This window comes from Poecilia mexicana, unplaced genomic scaffold (genome assembly GCF_051168715.1).
Source record: "Poecilia mexicana isolate PSO_F unplaced genomic scaffold, ASM5116871v1 scaffold_2, whole genome shotgun sequence".
NCBI lineage: Eukaryota > Metazoa > Chordata > Actinopteri > Cyprinodontiformes > Poeciliidae > Poecilia > Poecilia mexicana.
The window spans coordinates 56,873,505-56,889,154 of NW_028263371.1; the positions used below are offsets into that span (position 1 = coordinate 56,873,505).

At 41.1% G+C, this 15,650-nt stretch overlaps 2 protein-coding genes and 1 long non-coding RNA gene across 3 annotated transcripts; 1 reads left to right on the forward strand and 2 right to left on the reverse strand.

Annotated features, from left to right (window-relative positions):
* Positions 1-1,203: 1,203 nt before the first annotated feature.
* On the reverse strand, positions 1,204-5,951 carry akap19 (A-kinase anchoring protein 19). The gene is made up of 2 exons (XM_088003413.1): positions 5,235-5,951; positions 1,204-4,282 (listed from the first exon to the last, which is right to left on the reverse strand). The coding sequence occupies exon 2, from the start codon at positions 4,148-4,150 to the stop codon at positions 3,890-3,892; it is 261 nt and encodes an 86-aa protein (XP_087859539.1). The 5' UTR covers positions 4,151-4,282; positions 5,235-5,951; the 3' UTR covers positions 1,204-3,889.
* Positions 5,952-6,593: 642 nt separating this feature from the next.
* On the reverse strand, positions 6,594-10,982 carry gstt1b (glutathione S-transferase theta 1b). Its single transcript, XM_014984496.2, has 5 exons — positions 10,759-10,982; positions 9,858-9,945; positions 9,640-9,790; positions 8,455-8,631; positions 6,594-7,051 (listed from the first exon to the last, which is right to left on the reverse strand). The coding sequence occupies exons 1-5, from the start codon at positions 10,868-10,870 to the stop codon at positions 6,854-6,856; spliced, it is 726 nt and encodes a 241-aa protein (XP_014839982.1). The 5' UTR covers positions 10,871-10,982; the 3' UTR covers positions 6,594-6,853.
* Positions 7,051-8,918, forward strand: LOC148160982 (uncharacterized). The gene is made up of 2 exons (XR_015762194.1): positions 7,051-7,466; positions 8,059-8,918. It is a non-coding gene; the product is annotated as an uncharacterized LOC148160982 (long non-coding RNA).
* Positions 10,983-15,650: the final 4,668 nt, after the last annotated feature.

Sequence of the window (15,650 nt, forward strand, 5' to 3'; positions counted from 1 at the left end):
CCGTCTCCTTGTCCTGGCAGCCATTTTGTTTTTTTTGGGACGTTTGCTGCTTCACGTTGGTGAATCAGTGAAATGGAAGGCGTGTTTACGTCCTGCTGGCAGCTTCCTGTTCTCACCTCACAGGTGAGTCTCACCTGAAGCCGTTTTAATGCTTCCTCCACCGTAAAACTGACGCTCTGCAGCTGTAAATCCTTCTGTTTGTCCTTCGCTCAGCCTGACCTTTGACCTGCTCTAAAGCAAACACTCAGGCTGAAGGCATGACTTGTTTATTGGCAGCAGATTTTCCACATGCTGACGGTTCAGCCTGGAGGAGAGGAGGAACCGTTCCTCCTGATATTCACTCACTCATCATGACAACCAAAAACTGAAAACAATCATCGACCGTCTCAACGTCCGACTTTATTTACCTCAAAACTTTAAATATTGTAATTAGTGGGAAATCTTTAGTCAAACCAAAAATAAAATTTTATGAAATCATAATTTTTAGGCAGGTTTGTGGAACTGGCCCTTTAAAACCTCCACAGGTTTAGTTCTGCAGGTAGGAAACTAAAGGTGAGCAGAAACTACAAAACTAAAACTCTGAAAATGTTCAGTTTGTAAAGTTACAGTCAAAAATTAACAGCAATAATTAATTTATTCTGTCAGAAAAAAAGGGTTAATTTTTCAAAGTCTTATTTTCGCCATAATTTATTCAGAAATGTGAGTTTAGTCAAATTAAATACTTAATTTTAAAACTTTACTAATTTGGAGCTAACAAATATCTGTCAAAGAAATTTTTTAGTTAGCAAACTAAATATTTAGTTTCCAAGACAGACATTAACTACATACTTAGTTAAGTGTTTAGCTCGTTGCTCAAGGCAAGTGTAAATATGTTGTTAGCGAGCTAAATGTTGCTAACTAAACATTTAGCTGAAACTGACATTTATGACTGAACAAAATGGAGAAAATAACTTAGAAAAATGTTTATTTTTATCTTTTGAAACTCAAATTATTGCTGCTGTGAGCAAAACTTCAGGAAACTCAAATGGCTTTTTTTTTATGGGTCCACAATTTTTCTCCTCAACAGTTAAAATTATTTCACTTTTTTATGTTTGTTCCTGAATTCATCCCTCACCAGACTCACTGGCATAACCACATAACCTGAAATGTAAATTATGATGTGATTACAAATGATCTTCTATAGTTTTTCTTTTGGAGCAAAGATGAGGTATGAAATAAAACAGTTTATTCTCAGATATGTGATTTGCTACAAACAGAAACCAACATGAGTCCCAACAGAAATCCTTCCCTGGCCTCTAAGTGGCCCGGCGCCACACTTTGGACACCGCTGCTCTAAAGCTGCTGATTTTGTGTTTTGTGCAGAAACATTTACTACAGAGCTGATTCCTGGTTCCTGAAGAGGATTTTTCTTTTTTCTTGGCAACAAAAAGTTATAAAGTTTTCCAAAACAGAAAATAAATGGCCTTTAATGAAAAGGCTGTAGAATAAAATCTCGTTCCTGTGTCCGTTATGAGGTCGACGTGTTTTTTTCCTGCAGCTTTGAGTCGTTTGGATTTGTGGAGCATTTCCCTCCGCTGGTCTCAGGCCAGTTTCTGCTGCTCCACTTTAAATAACTCTGAGCCGACAGTTTGGATCCGAACGGGAAAAACATTTTCCTAAAGCTTCTGATGGAAGACTGAAGTTTTAATAAAGATTATTGATCTTTAAAACTCCCTGGAGACGCAAAAATCACACGATGCCAGTCGGACAAGAGGAGAGAAACCATCACCAAATGAAACCTGATTTATTTTAAACAGGCGGGAATTTAACGCCACAGAACAGTTTCAAGACCAGAAGACATTTAAACTATTTCCTGTGGCCTTTTTGGTTCATTTTAAGGTTTTTATGACCATGAAGGCATAAATGTTTGACAGATTTTGCCTCTGAGGTCTCAATCTGGATGAACACCGACAGAACCTGATGCCCAAACGGGGCGGCATATTTAACCTGAGCTGAACTTTTCTCATTTATTCTGAATTTCTTTATATTTTCCTTCCAGATTTCTGGATGTTTTTCTTTGGACTTTAGTAGTTTTATTTATTTTATCAGATTTTTTTCTGTTTTTTGCTTGTTGAAGCCTCTGACCTCTGATGACCCAATTAGACATGAAACGAATAAACTTCTTCCTGTTTCTTCACATAAATCCATAAAAAATCCCAAAATTAAACCGGTTTCTAGTGGAGAATTTTTTTTCCATAAATTGCCTCTAATTATTTGATTTATTATAAAAATTTATATTTATATCTTCAAAATAGGGAATTTAAAATCCAACATGGCTGCTGTGACATAAACAACAAGAATAAACATCCACTTATTTCATTCAGCAAATAATTTAACTATTTGGAAATATCTGACATGATTAGCTCTTCCAAGTTATTCTTCATCTGCTGGAGATCTGAGTTTTCTGTTTGGCTGCCTGTTTATCAGAGTTTTGATATTTTTTCATCCCACTGAGCGAAAATAAAGTCAGATTTCAGTCATTTTGTGAATTTAAACATTTTTAACCATCAGATTTGTAATTTTAAAAAAAAGCTCATAAAACCCAAAGAAAAACTTTGTAAAGTTTCAGAAAGTCTGGAAAACGTTTGATGACGACGGGATTGAAATGTTTTTAGTTCCAGTCCTGAAACTCGTTTTCAGGGTTTGGTTGGAGCTAAAATCCTCTTTTATTTTTGTCAAACTTTGTTTTCTTTGGTGTTTTTCATCAATTTAACAAAAGAAACGGAAGAAAAACTGAAAACCCATCAACAAAGCCCGTCTGTCTGAGCAGACGGGTTCAGACTTTTCCACAGTGGGTATTTGGTTGGTTTGGTTGCCGAGTTTCCTGAAGCAACCAGGGGAAGTTTATCACCAACGTATCAATGGCGGCACAAAGTTCACGTTCTCACAGCAGGTCTTCAGGCTCAGTTCCGATTTTTCGCTAAAATCCGATTTTTTTTCTGCATATTCGTTTGTTCGGTGGATTTGGACCCGAAGCGGTGCGTTGGGATGCGCCTCACCAGCTGCCGTTCTGTTCGCCTTAAAATTATGCAAACTGGAACTACAAAAATAAATTGACTCAAAGGAAACACACCAATTTGGAAAAAACGTTTTTCAAGAGAAAGTTTTTGCAAAGTTAGTATATTTACTGCAACGGCAACACGCAAAATCAACAACAGGAAGTTACTACTGGAGGAAATGAAGAAAACAACAGGAAGTGGTCTTCTTCATGTGAATTTAATTTTCTTTATTTAATGGAAATGACTCTAATGAAATTGTATTTTTAAAAGTTTTCCAACTGACTCAGACTTCTTTCATCAGTTCATAATTATAATTTTCATTGTTTATGTCCAGATTTACATCTTTCTTCTTCTGGTGCAGAATTATGACGTATTTTCACCTCATCAACGTAAAAGTCAAATAAAATACGACATGCATCGAGATGCTTTGGAAATAATCAGATTTATTTTTTAACAAACTGGTGAAAGATCGGAATTGGGTGAATTCGCCTGCTGTGTGAACATAGCCAAAGTGGACGAACCAAAACCGAAACGTCTCGTCGGTTCGTCCGATGAGTCAAAGTTCCCAATCTGGAGAGCGCATCGTCAGCGGCCCAGAAGGCCCTAGTGGCAGAGGGCGGAGGTTAAGGCGAAGTAGTGGCAGTGAAAGAAGCTCCAGGGAGAGTTTCCAATCTAGGGTCAAGGGTCAGACGGGATTCCTGGGTTCACCGGTAATCTTCCACCTCATTGTCACAGTCCGGATCAGAGCGCTTTGGTCGGTTTGGAGGAAGGTTTCAGGACGAATCTCGTCCAGTCAGAGCGGATTCCCGTCGACTAATCCGCCGCCAGGCGTGAAGGAGTGAAGGTTCCCGTCACGGAACGTCACACTCGATGTAGGGGATGTCGCTGTAGCGGCTGTCCACCTCCAGCCACTGCTGCACCGCCCGCGCCACAATGTCCTCCGACAGCCGCTGGGCGTACTCCAGCAGCGCTGCGTTCACCTGCGGTGAGCCGTCTGCCAAGCCCGGCGCCGACCCGCCCACCAGGTAGGCCTTCTCGCCCGCTGGCTTCCCCTCCGTGGAGTTGGCGTGCTGGGAGGCCGCGGCGCTCCGCTTGGATTTGACGCAGCCCATGCTCTGGAGGCGACCTCGTCTTCCTCCGTCTGGGAGATTTCAGCTGCTGTCATCCACTGGATTCCATCGCTGAGAGCCAAGCTGGGCGATCAGAACATCCCGCTCCGTCCGACTGAGAGGCTCATGCTTCAGCTGTGGGAAACAAGAGGAAAGAGATCACTGGTTTATGTTCCAGAAGGTGACTCAAGTGAAATCTGTTTCAACAGAAACAGATGAAGAAAAGCTTTTAGAAACCTCAAAGTGGACGTAAAATCCCACGTTTGACTAGACAGTTCGGTTCGCTTCAGGAGGTTTGAACACAAACTGGTCTGTGAAAGTCAAGCGGACTACAGTGCAGGGCATTCTGGGTAAATACAACCAAAGCTAGCGGAGAAATGGCTCGTTGTCTTTAGCCAAAGACTAAAGAGAAATCCTCTAACTGCTAAAATCTGACGCCACTCCATTTTTGTTTGAAGGAAGGTTTTCAGAGGTTTTTGTGTCGTTTCCTTCAGTGGTTCTTGGTGCAGCGCCCCCACAGGCCAGGAGGGGAACAGGTTGCTCAAAGGGTTTGGCTGGTTTGCGAAAGCAGCAGCTGGAAGTGGAACAAATGTTGCAGTTTTGGTCCCAAGTCAAACCTAATCTACGGGATGACCAGGAGGAAAAACAAGCTGAAGGGAGGAGGGGAGGGGGGCGGACTGGAGGTCAAGGCCTCCCCTCACCCTCTGTCCTGGAGAGTTTTATGACTCAATCCCTCTGCCTGCGACAGTGTGGCGCGACACCGAGCAGTGTGTGTGTGTGTGTGTGTGTGTGTGTGTGTGTGTGTGTGTGTGTGTGTGTGTGTGTGTGTGTGTGTAAGCCTGTGTGTCCCATCTGTTCCTCTGCAGCCTGATTCTCCCAGCATGCGCTTCATTCAGGGATCTTCCTCCACGCAGCGTGCAGGCCATCAATGATTTACATGCGGAGTGTGTCTGAGTGGGCGTGGGGGGCTTCTGACCCCATTAAAGAGCCGAAAGGTTATCAAACATCAGGCAGACGAGGTCACAGCAAACGCCACTCTCACACAAACATGTTGCGTGGAAATGTGATCCAGCGGAGCTGTACATACTTTTATCTGCGTGAAGGTGAAGGAAAGCGATCCCACTCCTCTCCATTCCCGGAAAATCCTCCCGTCCACAGCAGGAACAACGCAAGGTCGTTCAGGGATGAAATCCTGCACAAGCAGTCCAATAAACCAGCAAAATCCCAGATCCGGACCCAACTTGCCTCTTTGGGTTGTTGTTCTGGATGAAGCGCCGCTTCGTGCCAGATTTACAGATAATCTGAGCGGGTTTAAACCGGGGGAACAATCCCGGGATGCTGGAGGCTTCCTCCGCCGCCGGCAGGTCGCTGTGCGGCCGCCGGAGCTCCGCAGCAGACAGGGAGGAGGGAGAGGCGGTCCGGAGCGGAGCGGAGCGGAGCGGGTCTCCGCCGAGGCGCAGCGGCGCTCTGGATGAGTCCGGGGCGCAGCGCGCCGAGCCGCAGCGGCGCGGCGCGCTGCTGCCCCCTGCTGGACGAACAACCAGCCCGGGGCTGGAGGGCCGCTTACAATAAAACCCAAACAACGTGACGACCCACTGACGGACACAGCAGTAATGCGGGTTATTTAGCAAAAAATAAAGAAAAAAAAATCAAGGTCATATTTTCACCAAGTTAATTTATAAATGTCAGTTTGAAGATGAATATTTAGTAAGAGAGATTAATATTTTTTAGCAAACAAAATATTCATTTGTAAAGCTATATTTAGTTGAAGTTAAGTTCTTAGCGAAATATTTTAAATATAAAAACAAAATAGTCAAGCAAATATTTCGTTTCAAACTAAATACTAAACAAGATACATATTTATATATTTACATACATAAATATATGTATATTTAAACTAAATATTTAGTTTAAAGCTAGATATTTAGCTACTGGATAAATATCTGCCTTCAAACTAAATATTTACAAAGTAAGTTATGCATTTATTGCACAATTTTTATTTAGATGGTAGATTAAATATTTAGCTTGGCCACTAAATATGTAGTTTGAAGGTAAATATTTGGTTTCTAAATAGATATTTATTAAACAAGTGAAATATCTGGTCAAATAATTTTACACTTGAATTTTCCTTCTGAGGGAAATAAATTATATTTCTGCTGTAAGTTTGTGGTTTTAAGGTAACAAATATAGAAAAGTTAAACAGATTCAAAGGCTGTGAAACTGACTTCTTTAGTCTGACTTTTATCATTTTCTATGTGAATTTTGTTGGTTTTAGTTCTTAAAGTTTAGGAAATGACAGCAGGTGCTTCACTTCCTCCACCAGGTGGCAGCACCTCCCCATTCTTTTTAAACGGCGGCTGTTTTTCCTGACCACGAAGCTTTAAAGTTCACTCCGACCCACATTTTTCTTTATCTTCAAAACTCCAAACACCAAATCATCCCAAACTGTTACTTAGTTAAGCTTTATTGGAAGTTCAGGATTACCACAGATGAAATCAGTAAACGGGTTATGAAGCAGGACTGAGCCGATTGCCTAATGACCGACATTCCACAAATCTCAGAAGCATCATGTTTCACTCCTCGGTTACATAATCAGACCGTTTGTCTCCCAGACCTCCAGGTTTAGTTTATGTAAGCGGATCATTAGAATAAAAGTTAAACAGAGGGTGAGGCTTTGTTACGACATCTGTTTTATTCTCCTGTTTTTCAGAAGAACAGCCGGAGGATCTTTGGCTTGAAGAGCTCCAGTTTGCTGGGATCCACCTGCTTCATGGCGTCCTGCGCCCCCAGGATGCCTTGGTGGGCCTCGTCGAACAGATCCTTCCCGATGGAGGCCTGCACTCGGTCCCGCCAGGCGCTCAGCTTCGGTCGACCCTCGAACACGTCCAGCCCGGCGCCCAGCGGCTGGAGGACAGGAGAAGAAGAGAAACGTTACCGTGTGTCAGTCAGGCGGATAACTAAAGTTTTCGCTCAGAACAAAATACAACATGAAGGTTTCCTTCTGAGCTTTTTGTGTTTAGTTAGCTTGTAAATCTTTAGATTGCTAAATAAATATTTGGCTCAGAACTAAATATTTTGATATTATGAAGCAGTTCAGTGCAAAGTGGAGCAAACATTCATCTGATAGCATCACCACTGCTGACTTAGCAGCAATTCTTCATCCTCAGGAAGTGGTAAGGAATCACTTCCTCTTCATGCTTCAGTAACTATCATCAGCAGGAAAAACATCAGTCAAGCCTGGATAAGGTACCAGAGTCACGTCGTCCTTCAGCTGAACTTTCCTGTCTGATAAACAGAAACGCTGAAAACTCAGATTCAGGTTTGAGCTCAGAGAAGCATCGCATTTCATACATTCTGTTAATTAGCTCTGAACTAAAAGGAAAAATAGTTAGCTAGCTTAGTTAGCAAGCTAAATTTGGGCTTGCTCATTAAATATTTATCTTGCTTTAACTCAGTGCGAAATATTTTTTAACAAGCAAAAATGTTTAGCTTTCTAACTAACAAGTTAACTAACTTTTTACCTCGAAGCTAAATATTTAGTTAGCAAACAGAAATATTTAGCTTAGAGTTAAACACTGGCCTGCCAGCAAAAACATCATGTTAGTAAATCATTTTTTGTTTGCTAATTAAATATTTAGCAAGCAAGAAAAAAATGACCTCAGAGCTAACTAGCTAGCTAACTTAATTTAGAACACAGTTAAATAATTAGTTGGCAAGAAAAAAATATTTAACTCAGGGCCAAAATATTTACTTAGCAAGCCAAACGTTTAGCTAGCTAACTCAAACTTTTTATTTGTTACTGAATGTTTAAACTGGAGATAAATATTTTGCTCCAAATATTAGCAAACTGCATGTTCAGCTTGCTATCGTTTACTAAATATTTAATAACTGAATATTTGCTTTGCTATCAGAACTCGTTTCCTGGGCTGAATTCCCGGACCGGACCGGCGTGAAGCAGCGAAGAACAACAACCTGCGACTTCCTGTCGAAGTCTCACCGACCGACGGATCCTGAAGGTTTTCATTGCTGCTTCGCTCTGCTGTTAGCCAGACAGCTAGCTGCTCGGTTTGGCTCGTCATGAGGATTCATCAGATGGTAGCAGATCTTTAGAAATCACTTTCATCCCTCGTTTTTTTAATTTTAGGTCAATTTAATGAGTGAGAAGCAGTTTGAAGGACCTTCAGGAAGTCTGGAGAATGTCCAGAGCCAGGATGGTGTCAGCCTCCCTGGATAAACACCGACAGGAAATCCCCTCCCTCCAGAGCAACCAGCTCCTGGTTCTGGCCCAGTTAACCCTTTCAGCTCACCTGCATGATCTCCACGATGGCCACCAGGTCGGCCAGAGACATCTGGTCCCCCACGATGAAGGGCCGGTCCTGGAGGAAGTTCTCCTCGATGAGGGTCAGCGAGGCGTTCAGGTCCTCCAGCGCTCCGTCCATCTTCTCCTTCGGGACGTCGATCCCCATGATCTTAGGAATCATGAGCTGCAGACAAACATTCATTCTCCATAGCAACCATTCAGCTGACTGGACCTAGCCCCGCCTTCAAGGCGCAGCTCCTTCAGACTAGCCAGCAGCAATTAGCAAACATCTGCTGAGCTCATTATAGGAGCTGCTGCTCAGAGCAGTTCTGGTAAAAACATTAAAGGGTTAATAGAGGAGCCATTTTGGGACGATTTCCTGGAGGTGGAGCTTCTTAAAGAGGCAGAGACCCAATTTCAAGGCTTTAAATTATGAATTCCTATTTGATATAAATATCATTTTTAAAACAACTGAAGGCAACCTATTATCTTGATTGTGCTATAAAGTGGATCTATGTGCCTGGCCCTTTAAGGCGTCCTGGGCTGAACCGGTTCTGTCTGAAGCCTTTGACCTGGTTCTGGGTCTCACTCTGGTTCTCTGGTTAATAACTGATCAGATCAGTAATCATTGATCACAATCAGTTTTCTGCCTTGTTTGGCTTCAAGGAGCAAAAGTTCAGCTGATTTACTTCAGGCAGAAAATAACAGAGATAAAACAAAGTGAATATTTTGGCCATATGAGACCCGAAGCTGCTAAACTTCAACGTTTAATAGATTTAATCATATTTTATCTGTGTATATCAACATGTGAATAATTATTACACAGCTTCTTTTCTTTAGGAAAAAATGGGAGAAAAATTGATTTAACAAAATCTGAAAAGTCAAAAACGACCAAAAGTCTCAGAGGGATGAAGCATCGGGTCAGAACCAGCAAACATTTTGCTGCTAAAGGTCAGCAGGGTCAAACGAAGGACGGTCCTTGGGACATTTTTGGGGGAAATTTGTAACAGCTGATATTAAGAATATCTTGGTTTTTATTCAGTTTCTTTTTATTTTAGTGCCAATTTTACTTTATTTTTTAAACCAGACTAAAGCCGTTGCTAAAACAGTCTAACTGTTGATTAAAAGGTGTCTTTGTCCTGAACTGGAACCAGTTTGGACCAGTATGAGCGTGGGGGTTTGGGGAACGTACCCGCATCCAGAACATCTTGGAGCCGTGCATCCGGATGGCCATGTGCTGCCAGGACAGATACTCGTTGACCCGGGAGCGCAGCCGCAGGTCGGCCGGGAACCAGCGGTCCGGAGTCTGGAACTTCTCAGCCAGGTAGAGCATGATGGCGACGCTGGAGGAGAGCGGCGGCTCGTCAGGACGCATCCGGACGGAAACCGCCGCTTTCAGCAAACACTCACCTCTCAGCCAGGCAGAAGTCTCCGTCTCGAAGTGCTGGAACTTTTCTGATCTTGCTGATTTTCCCAAATTCATCTCCAAAATGCTCACCTGGAACCCAAACAGACATGGCAGACCAGCAGGAAACCAGGCAAGACGAGACTTCCTGGAGGAAGAGGAAGTCTGCAGGAAACGTAACAGCTGCACCGATTGGCCGATACTTAGAGAAGAGACCGATCCCATCAACACCCACAAACATCTGGAAATCCCCCTCTGTCCGATTTTAACATCAGTTTCTGACTTACCGACTTTTCAGACTAAAAAAAAAAAAGTTGATATTGGTCCAAATCAAAGTCAACAGATCAGGTTAAAGGTCGCTGCAATCGGTGCAGCCCTAATCACAATCAACAGTTATTTTAGTAATCGATTATTCTGACGATTAATCAGATTTTTAAAATGACACGTCTGGCTGATTTTTCATTTAAGCTTTCTTTAAGTACATTTAAAGCTGCACATACATTTAAATCCATTTTTATATAAGAAATAAAAGATTTTTATACCTAAAATGCAACAACAGCATTCATTTAGTAAACAATCATCTGCAGCAAAGGATGCATCTGCAGTGAAAATTACTTATCCAGTTATTAAATTGTGGATTAATATTTGGATGGCAACGTGTATCATTTTATTTAGATAGCTCATTTTCAGCAACAATGCAGTTCAAAGTGGAAGATTTTTAAATAATATCTGAACCAAGAGAAGCTAAAACTGCAACTTTAGGAGTTTTAGGTACAAATTTACAGGTAAAGAAAGTTTTTCATCATTTTCGGTGCTGAATAAATGGGTAAAAAAAAAACGAGCTAAGTTTTGTTTTATTCGCCTCACCAGACCGTTTGGGTTTGGAACCAGCGACAGGAGACTCACCGTCCATCAGAGAAACCTTCTTGAACTCGAAGGGGATGTTGTTCTTCTTCGCAAAAATAAAAACGGAGCGACATGGCTGAGAGAAAAGGTCCAGATAAAGTTCCACCACCATCTCTGCTGCTGCTTTTACCAGCGTTTCACTGCAGAACCAAACGCTGAGCGGCTGCAGCTGTCAGCGATCCTCTCCTCAGAGGACGGCGAGAAAAAACTGAAAACGCCGGAAGTTCGGCCCAAAACTCCCACATTCCAGAACAGACCCTCCGAACCCATTTACCAGGCCGCCGGAAAATGGGGAAACTACGAGACCTGCTGTCTAAAAACATGTACTGCAGCTCAAATTCCAGACCCGGTTCTAAAACTGCGGTACCAGAACAACTGGCGGGACCGGGACTTGATACTAAATACATTATTTATTTCTTTAGTCACAACATGCTCTGTGTTACGGAGTCCGGAGTCCTCCAGGGGACATGGGGAATTTTTTTCTTTTGCGTTCCCTCGCAATAATCTATTGATCAGTTCATGCGGCATAATTGATACTATAAGCCTTTTTACGGTGGCCGCCGTACTTTCTGCTTTAATACAAGCTTATAAGGTTTTTCCATGGACTATTGAGTTATTATCGCGGGTCATCAGTCATCTGATTGTGTCTCCATTGTGTTCGTGTCTGAATGGTTTAAAGCGCTGCTTTCTGTTCCATCTGAGCCTTAACAGACATAAACATGCAGTAAATAAATCGATTTTCAATCAGTTTTTTGCACCAAAGCGTTAATAATAATAAACACGTTTTATTATTATAAAACATAATGGTGGTAGACGCCGCACTGGGTTAACTCGGGGAATCTCATCTGTCCGTGTATCAATCAACTCCAAACCTCTTTGTTCTGTCACAATTATCGATTTATTTCATTTTTATTTTCATGCTCCAAACTTTGCGAGGACTGACCCCCCAGCTCACCCGCTGCCTCACACGCAGCCAGCAGCGTCACCTTCCCATTCATACCTGTGACGTCACGCCCACATCGACACGCCCACCACCAGGTGTCAAAGCCGCTGCTCCTGTCATATCAATAATTACTTATTTCATTCATATTGCTCTTATAGAGCCTCAGTGAAAACGTGTTTATTATTATTAACGCTTTGGTGCAAAAAACTGATTGAAAATCGATTTATTTACTGCATGTTTATGCCTGTTAAGGCTCAGATGGAACGGCACAGAAAGCAGCGCTTTAAACCATTCAGACACGAACACAATGGAGACACAATCAGATGACTGATGACCCGCGATAATAACTCAATAGTCCATGGAAAAACCTTATAAGCTTGTATTAAAGCAGAAAGTACGGCGGCCACCGTAAAAAGGCTTATTGGGGCCTGCAGGTCAGTCACTGCCTCCATGCATTGCATGGCAGGCACCTATTGTTCTACACCCAATAGAATGTCTCTTTATTATAGCTTATTTATTATTCTTCCACTACCGTTAATGCGGCTCGTACCGCTGCGTGCCCACCAACAAAAGTGGTATCAAAACGAGCGGCTCGATCCCGGCATTGGAGCTATTACTTTTAGTGGGATTCTGAGATAAAATGACGACATAAATTTAAAAAAACGAAAAAACTTTAATCTGAGGAACTCGCAGCATCACTAAGATTTCTCTCTGAAACACACACACAGGACAGTGGAGGTCTGACTCCAAAACTCTCTTTAACTCCCCCTCACAGGCACAAAAAGCGGCCTATTGATCTCAAAGTTGGTCATGACATAGATACACATGCCTGCTCCTGTAAAATGTTTTCAAAATTTTCCTAGGGCTTATGGTTTTTTGTCAGGGCCCTGAGACCGACGCTGGGTGTCTCACAAGTATAGAAACCAGGGAGAGAGCCAGCCCAGGTGCAGATAATTAATTACCATAGCAACGGGCCCTAGACAGAGGCAGTGAGTAATCTCACAGCGCTGAATCAGATCTCACAATGCATTGTGGGAATAATACATATTTCCTGTGACTTTTCATGTTTTGCTTACATAAAATTATTATTTGTCTGAATTTTTGAGTGTAAATTAAAATCTTTACTATGAAAATTTAAATTGTTTTTAGAAATTAACTATTACCAACTTTCTTCATGTTTTTTATTTTGGACCATGAGTGAGAACCACATGTGCGATGCTTATAGTCGTCGGTCTCGCCTTTCCATACTTGTATCATATACATGATAATATTCACAGCTACTCTGTGCTAGTGTTGGGTTAAGTATGTCAGACCTGCTTATATCTATTTTTCATGACAAATTTGAAACGCTGGGTTTAAAGGGATGGGCACAGGTGGCAGGCCCCTTAAAATTTCTGCAGGAATTTTCTAGTAGTATCAATTATACCGCATGAACTGATCAGTAGATTATTGCGAGGGAACGCAAAAGAAAAAAATTCCCCATGTCCCCTGGAGGGCTCCGTACTCCGTAAAACAGAGCATGTAGTGACTAAAGAAATAATGTATTAACTTTTTTAAACTTCAAAAATGTAAAACTTATTTAAATAAATGGACACACAGAGATTTATATATTCTGGGAAGAATATTTCTCACCAAAATGGAAAGTATTTCCAGACATATACATTAGGAATTCCCAATTCAGCAATCAAATCTATCAATAGGATGAATTTTGACTTTATATGGAAACAGAAAACTCACTATATCAGAAAAGGTAATTTAATCAAGCAGTTTGAAGATGGAGGACTGCAAGCCATAGATTTTGACAGCATGAACGGCACTTTAAAAATAAACTGGCTTCTGTCTTTTTTATCAAATCAAAATGAATTATGGTTCCATATTCCAATAACATATTTTCTAATCTGAGCGGAGTTAGTTTCCTTCTTAGACGTGACTTTGACGTTAAAAAACTGCCTGTTAAACTTTCCAAGTTTTATTATATTGGAGATGAATCTATAACTACAGCCCACACAACACTCCCTAAGGAACTGCTGTTACATAAAAATTAATAATAAATCAATCTTTGCACATAATTGGTTAGAACAAGGTGTTTTGGTCTGTGATGCATTTATTAAATCATGGAGGTTTTATGTCTTTTGAAGACGTCAGTGTTAAATATAACTTGCAAATAAATAAAAATGAATTTCAAGAAGTTATTAGAGATATTCCCCCAAATATTTTATGTACAGCTAAATGTTTTTCTGAGATCCCAGATTACAGAACCCGGATCTACCTGGACGTCTGACTAATGGGCCCAGTGTCACAGATAGTAAACTAAAACAACTCTAAAATTAGGGAATGCTTTACTAGTGCTTTGTTTCCTTTTGTATCAAATCCAAATTTTATATCACATTTCTTTTCAAAGGTTCAAAGGGAAAAAATTAGAACAAATTATTTAAACCTTCCCGTTCCTCCAAAAGCCAAGGAGTCCACTTCAAAATCTTCTCAGGTGTTTTTCCCTCTAAGGAATCCTTAGACTTCGATTTGCTATTGATGATAAAACATGTTTACTTTGTGATATTGAATCGACTGAACATCTTTTCTATGAATGTGTAAAACTTTGTGGGATGATGTGCACCACTGGCTTTTCCCAAAAATTCCTAACTTACCTGAATTTTCTAAGAAAGACGTTGTTTTTGGAATTATGAGAAAAGAAAAGACATTTGAAAGGTTATTAAATGTAATCACTATTATGGGCAAGTTTTTCATTCATAAATGTCGTTTTCTTAAAGCCAAACCATCTTTCCCCACTTTTCACAGGGAACTCTGCCACCTCTTCTCATCTCTAAAATTCATGGACAATCATCAAGATGCAGAACTGGATCATATGATAAACAATCTGGAACTGTTGGAAAACCCCTAATGGCTCTTTTTGTTTTTGTTCTTTTGCTCCTTCGTTTCTTCTGTATGTAGGGAGCAGCCTGGGTCGCTGCTTCAGGTTCTTTAGATTTGTTTACATCTGTTGCTACTAGCACATGCTAGTAGCAACACGAAGGATCAGCACTTTTACTGTTACATTTTCCGTTTGGAAACTTCCGTAATCAGTTCAGTTAAATCTAAACTTGGCAACTTTTTCTTTTTCAACCGTAATAAATGTGATATTCAGTTGACCTGTTATGACTCAGATTTTGGGTGTCCGCCCCTCTGCTGCTGCATCGCTGTGGAAAACCTGGAGCGGCAGAGATATCTGCGGCTTATAGTCCGGAAAATACGGTATTTATTTAATAAATAGTGTTATTATTTATTTCCTGGATTTATTCTGTGAAGAACCCAGAGAGGATTATTTTATTGTGCTTTCTGGAAAACAATACATTTTTACATTTAGGCTCCTGAAGTCGTCAAACTTTTTCTGTTAACTGACTTTGGCCTCCAGCAGAGAAGGGAAAAGTTATGTGGCCCTCAGAGGAAAAAGTTTGGGGACCCCTGCTCTACAGTAAGAGACGTGTCTGTGCTTTCTGCTCCTTTGTCACATATAGCTCATTGTTTCCATGATGAAACAAATAACGACGTGGATTTGGATCAAAACGGAAAAATCCACTTCCAGCACACAAAGTGTTTGAGTGGCTGTAATTCTCCACATCATGGAGGCTTCGACCCGAGAACGTCACAAACACAGGAACAAATCCAGACTGAAAAATCATTTCATGTTTTTGGCTCCAGCGGTTCATGATGAACGGGCTGCGTTTATCCTGATGGACGTTTGGTTTGAAGAAAAGCTATCAGTAATTTTTACATTTCTACGCCAGCTCAGCATGTTGTGAGCAAACTACTGCATGACTAGAACTGTTTAACTTATCAGAAGTCATTTTGTCTTGAAGGTGAAAATGACTTTTGAGATTTTTTGTATTTAGGTACATTTCAGAAATAGTAAAACATTCCAGCCTTACTTTTACTTTTACTGGAGTATTTTTGA

Bases quoted from the DNA above. Each gene is read 5' to 3' on its own strand.
- akap19 (XM_088003413.1), bottom strand. From the start codon at position 4,150: ATGGGCTGCGTCAAATCCAAGCGGAGCGCCGCGGCCTCCCAGCACGCC.
- gstt1b (XM_014984496.2), bottom strand. From the start codon at position 10,870: ATGGTGGTGGAACTTTATCTGGACCTTTTCTCTCAGCCATGTCGCTCC. The intron at 8,632-9,639 runs GTACGTTCCCCA...GTTTGTCTGCAG, and splicing joins CCAAGATGTTCTGGATGCGG to CTCATGATTCCTAAGATCAT. The intron at 7,052-8,454 runs GTGAGCTGAAAG...CCTGTCCTCCAG, and splicing joins CCATCGTGGAGATCATGCAG to CCGCTGGGCGCCGGGCTGGA.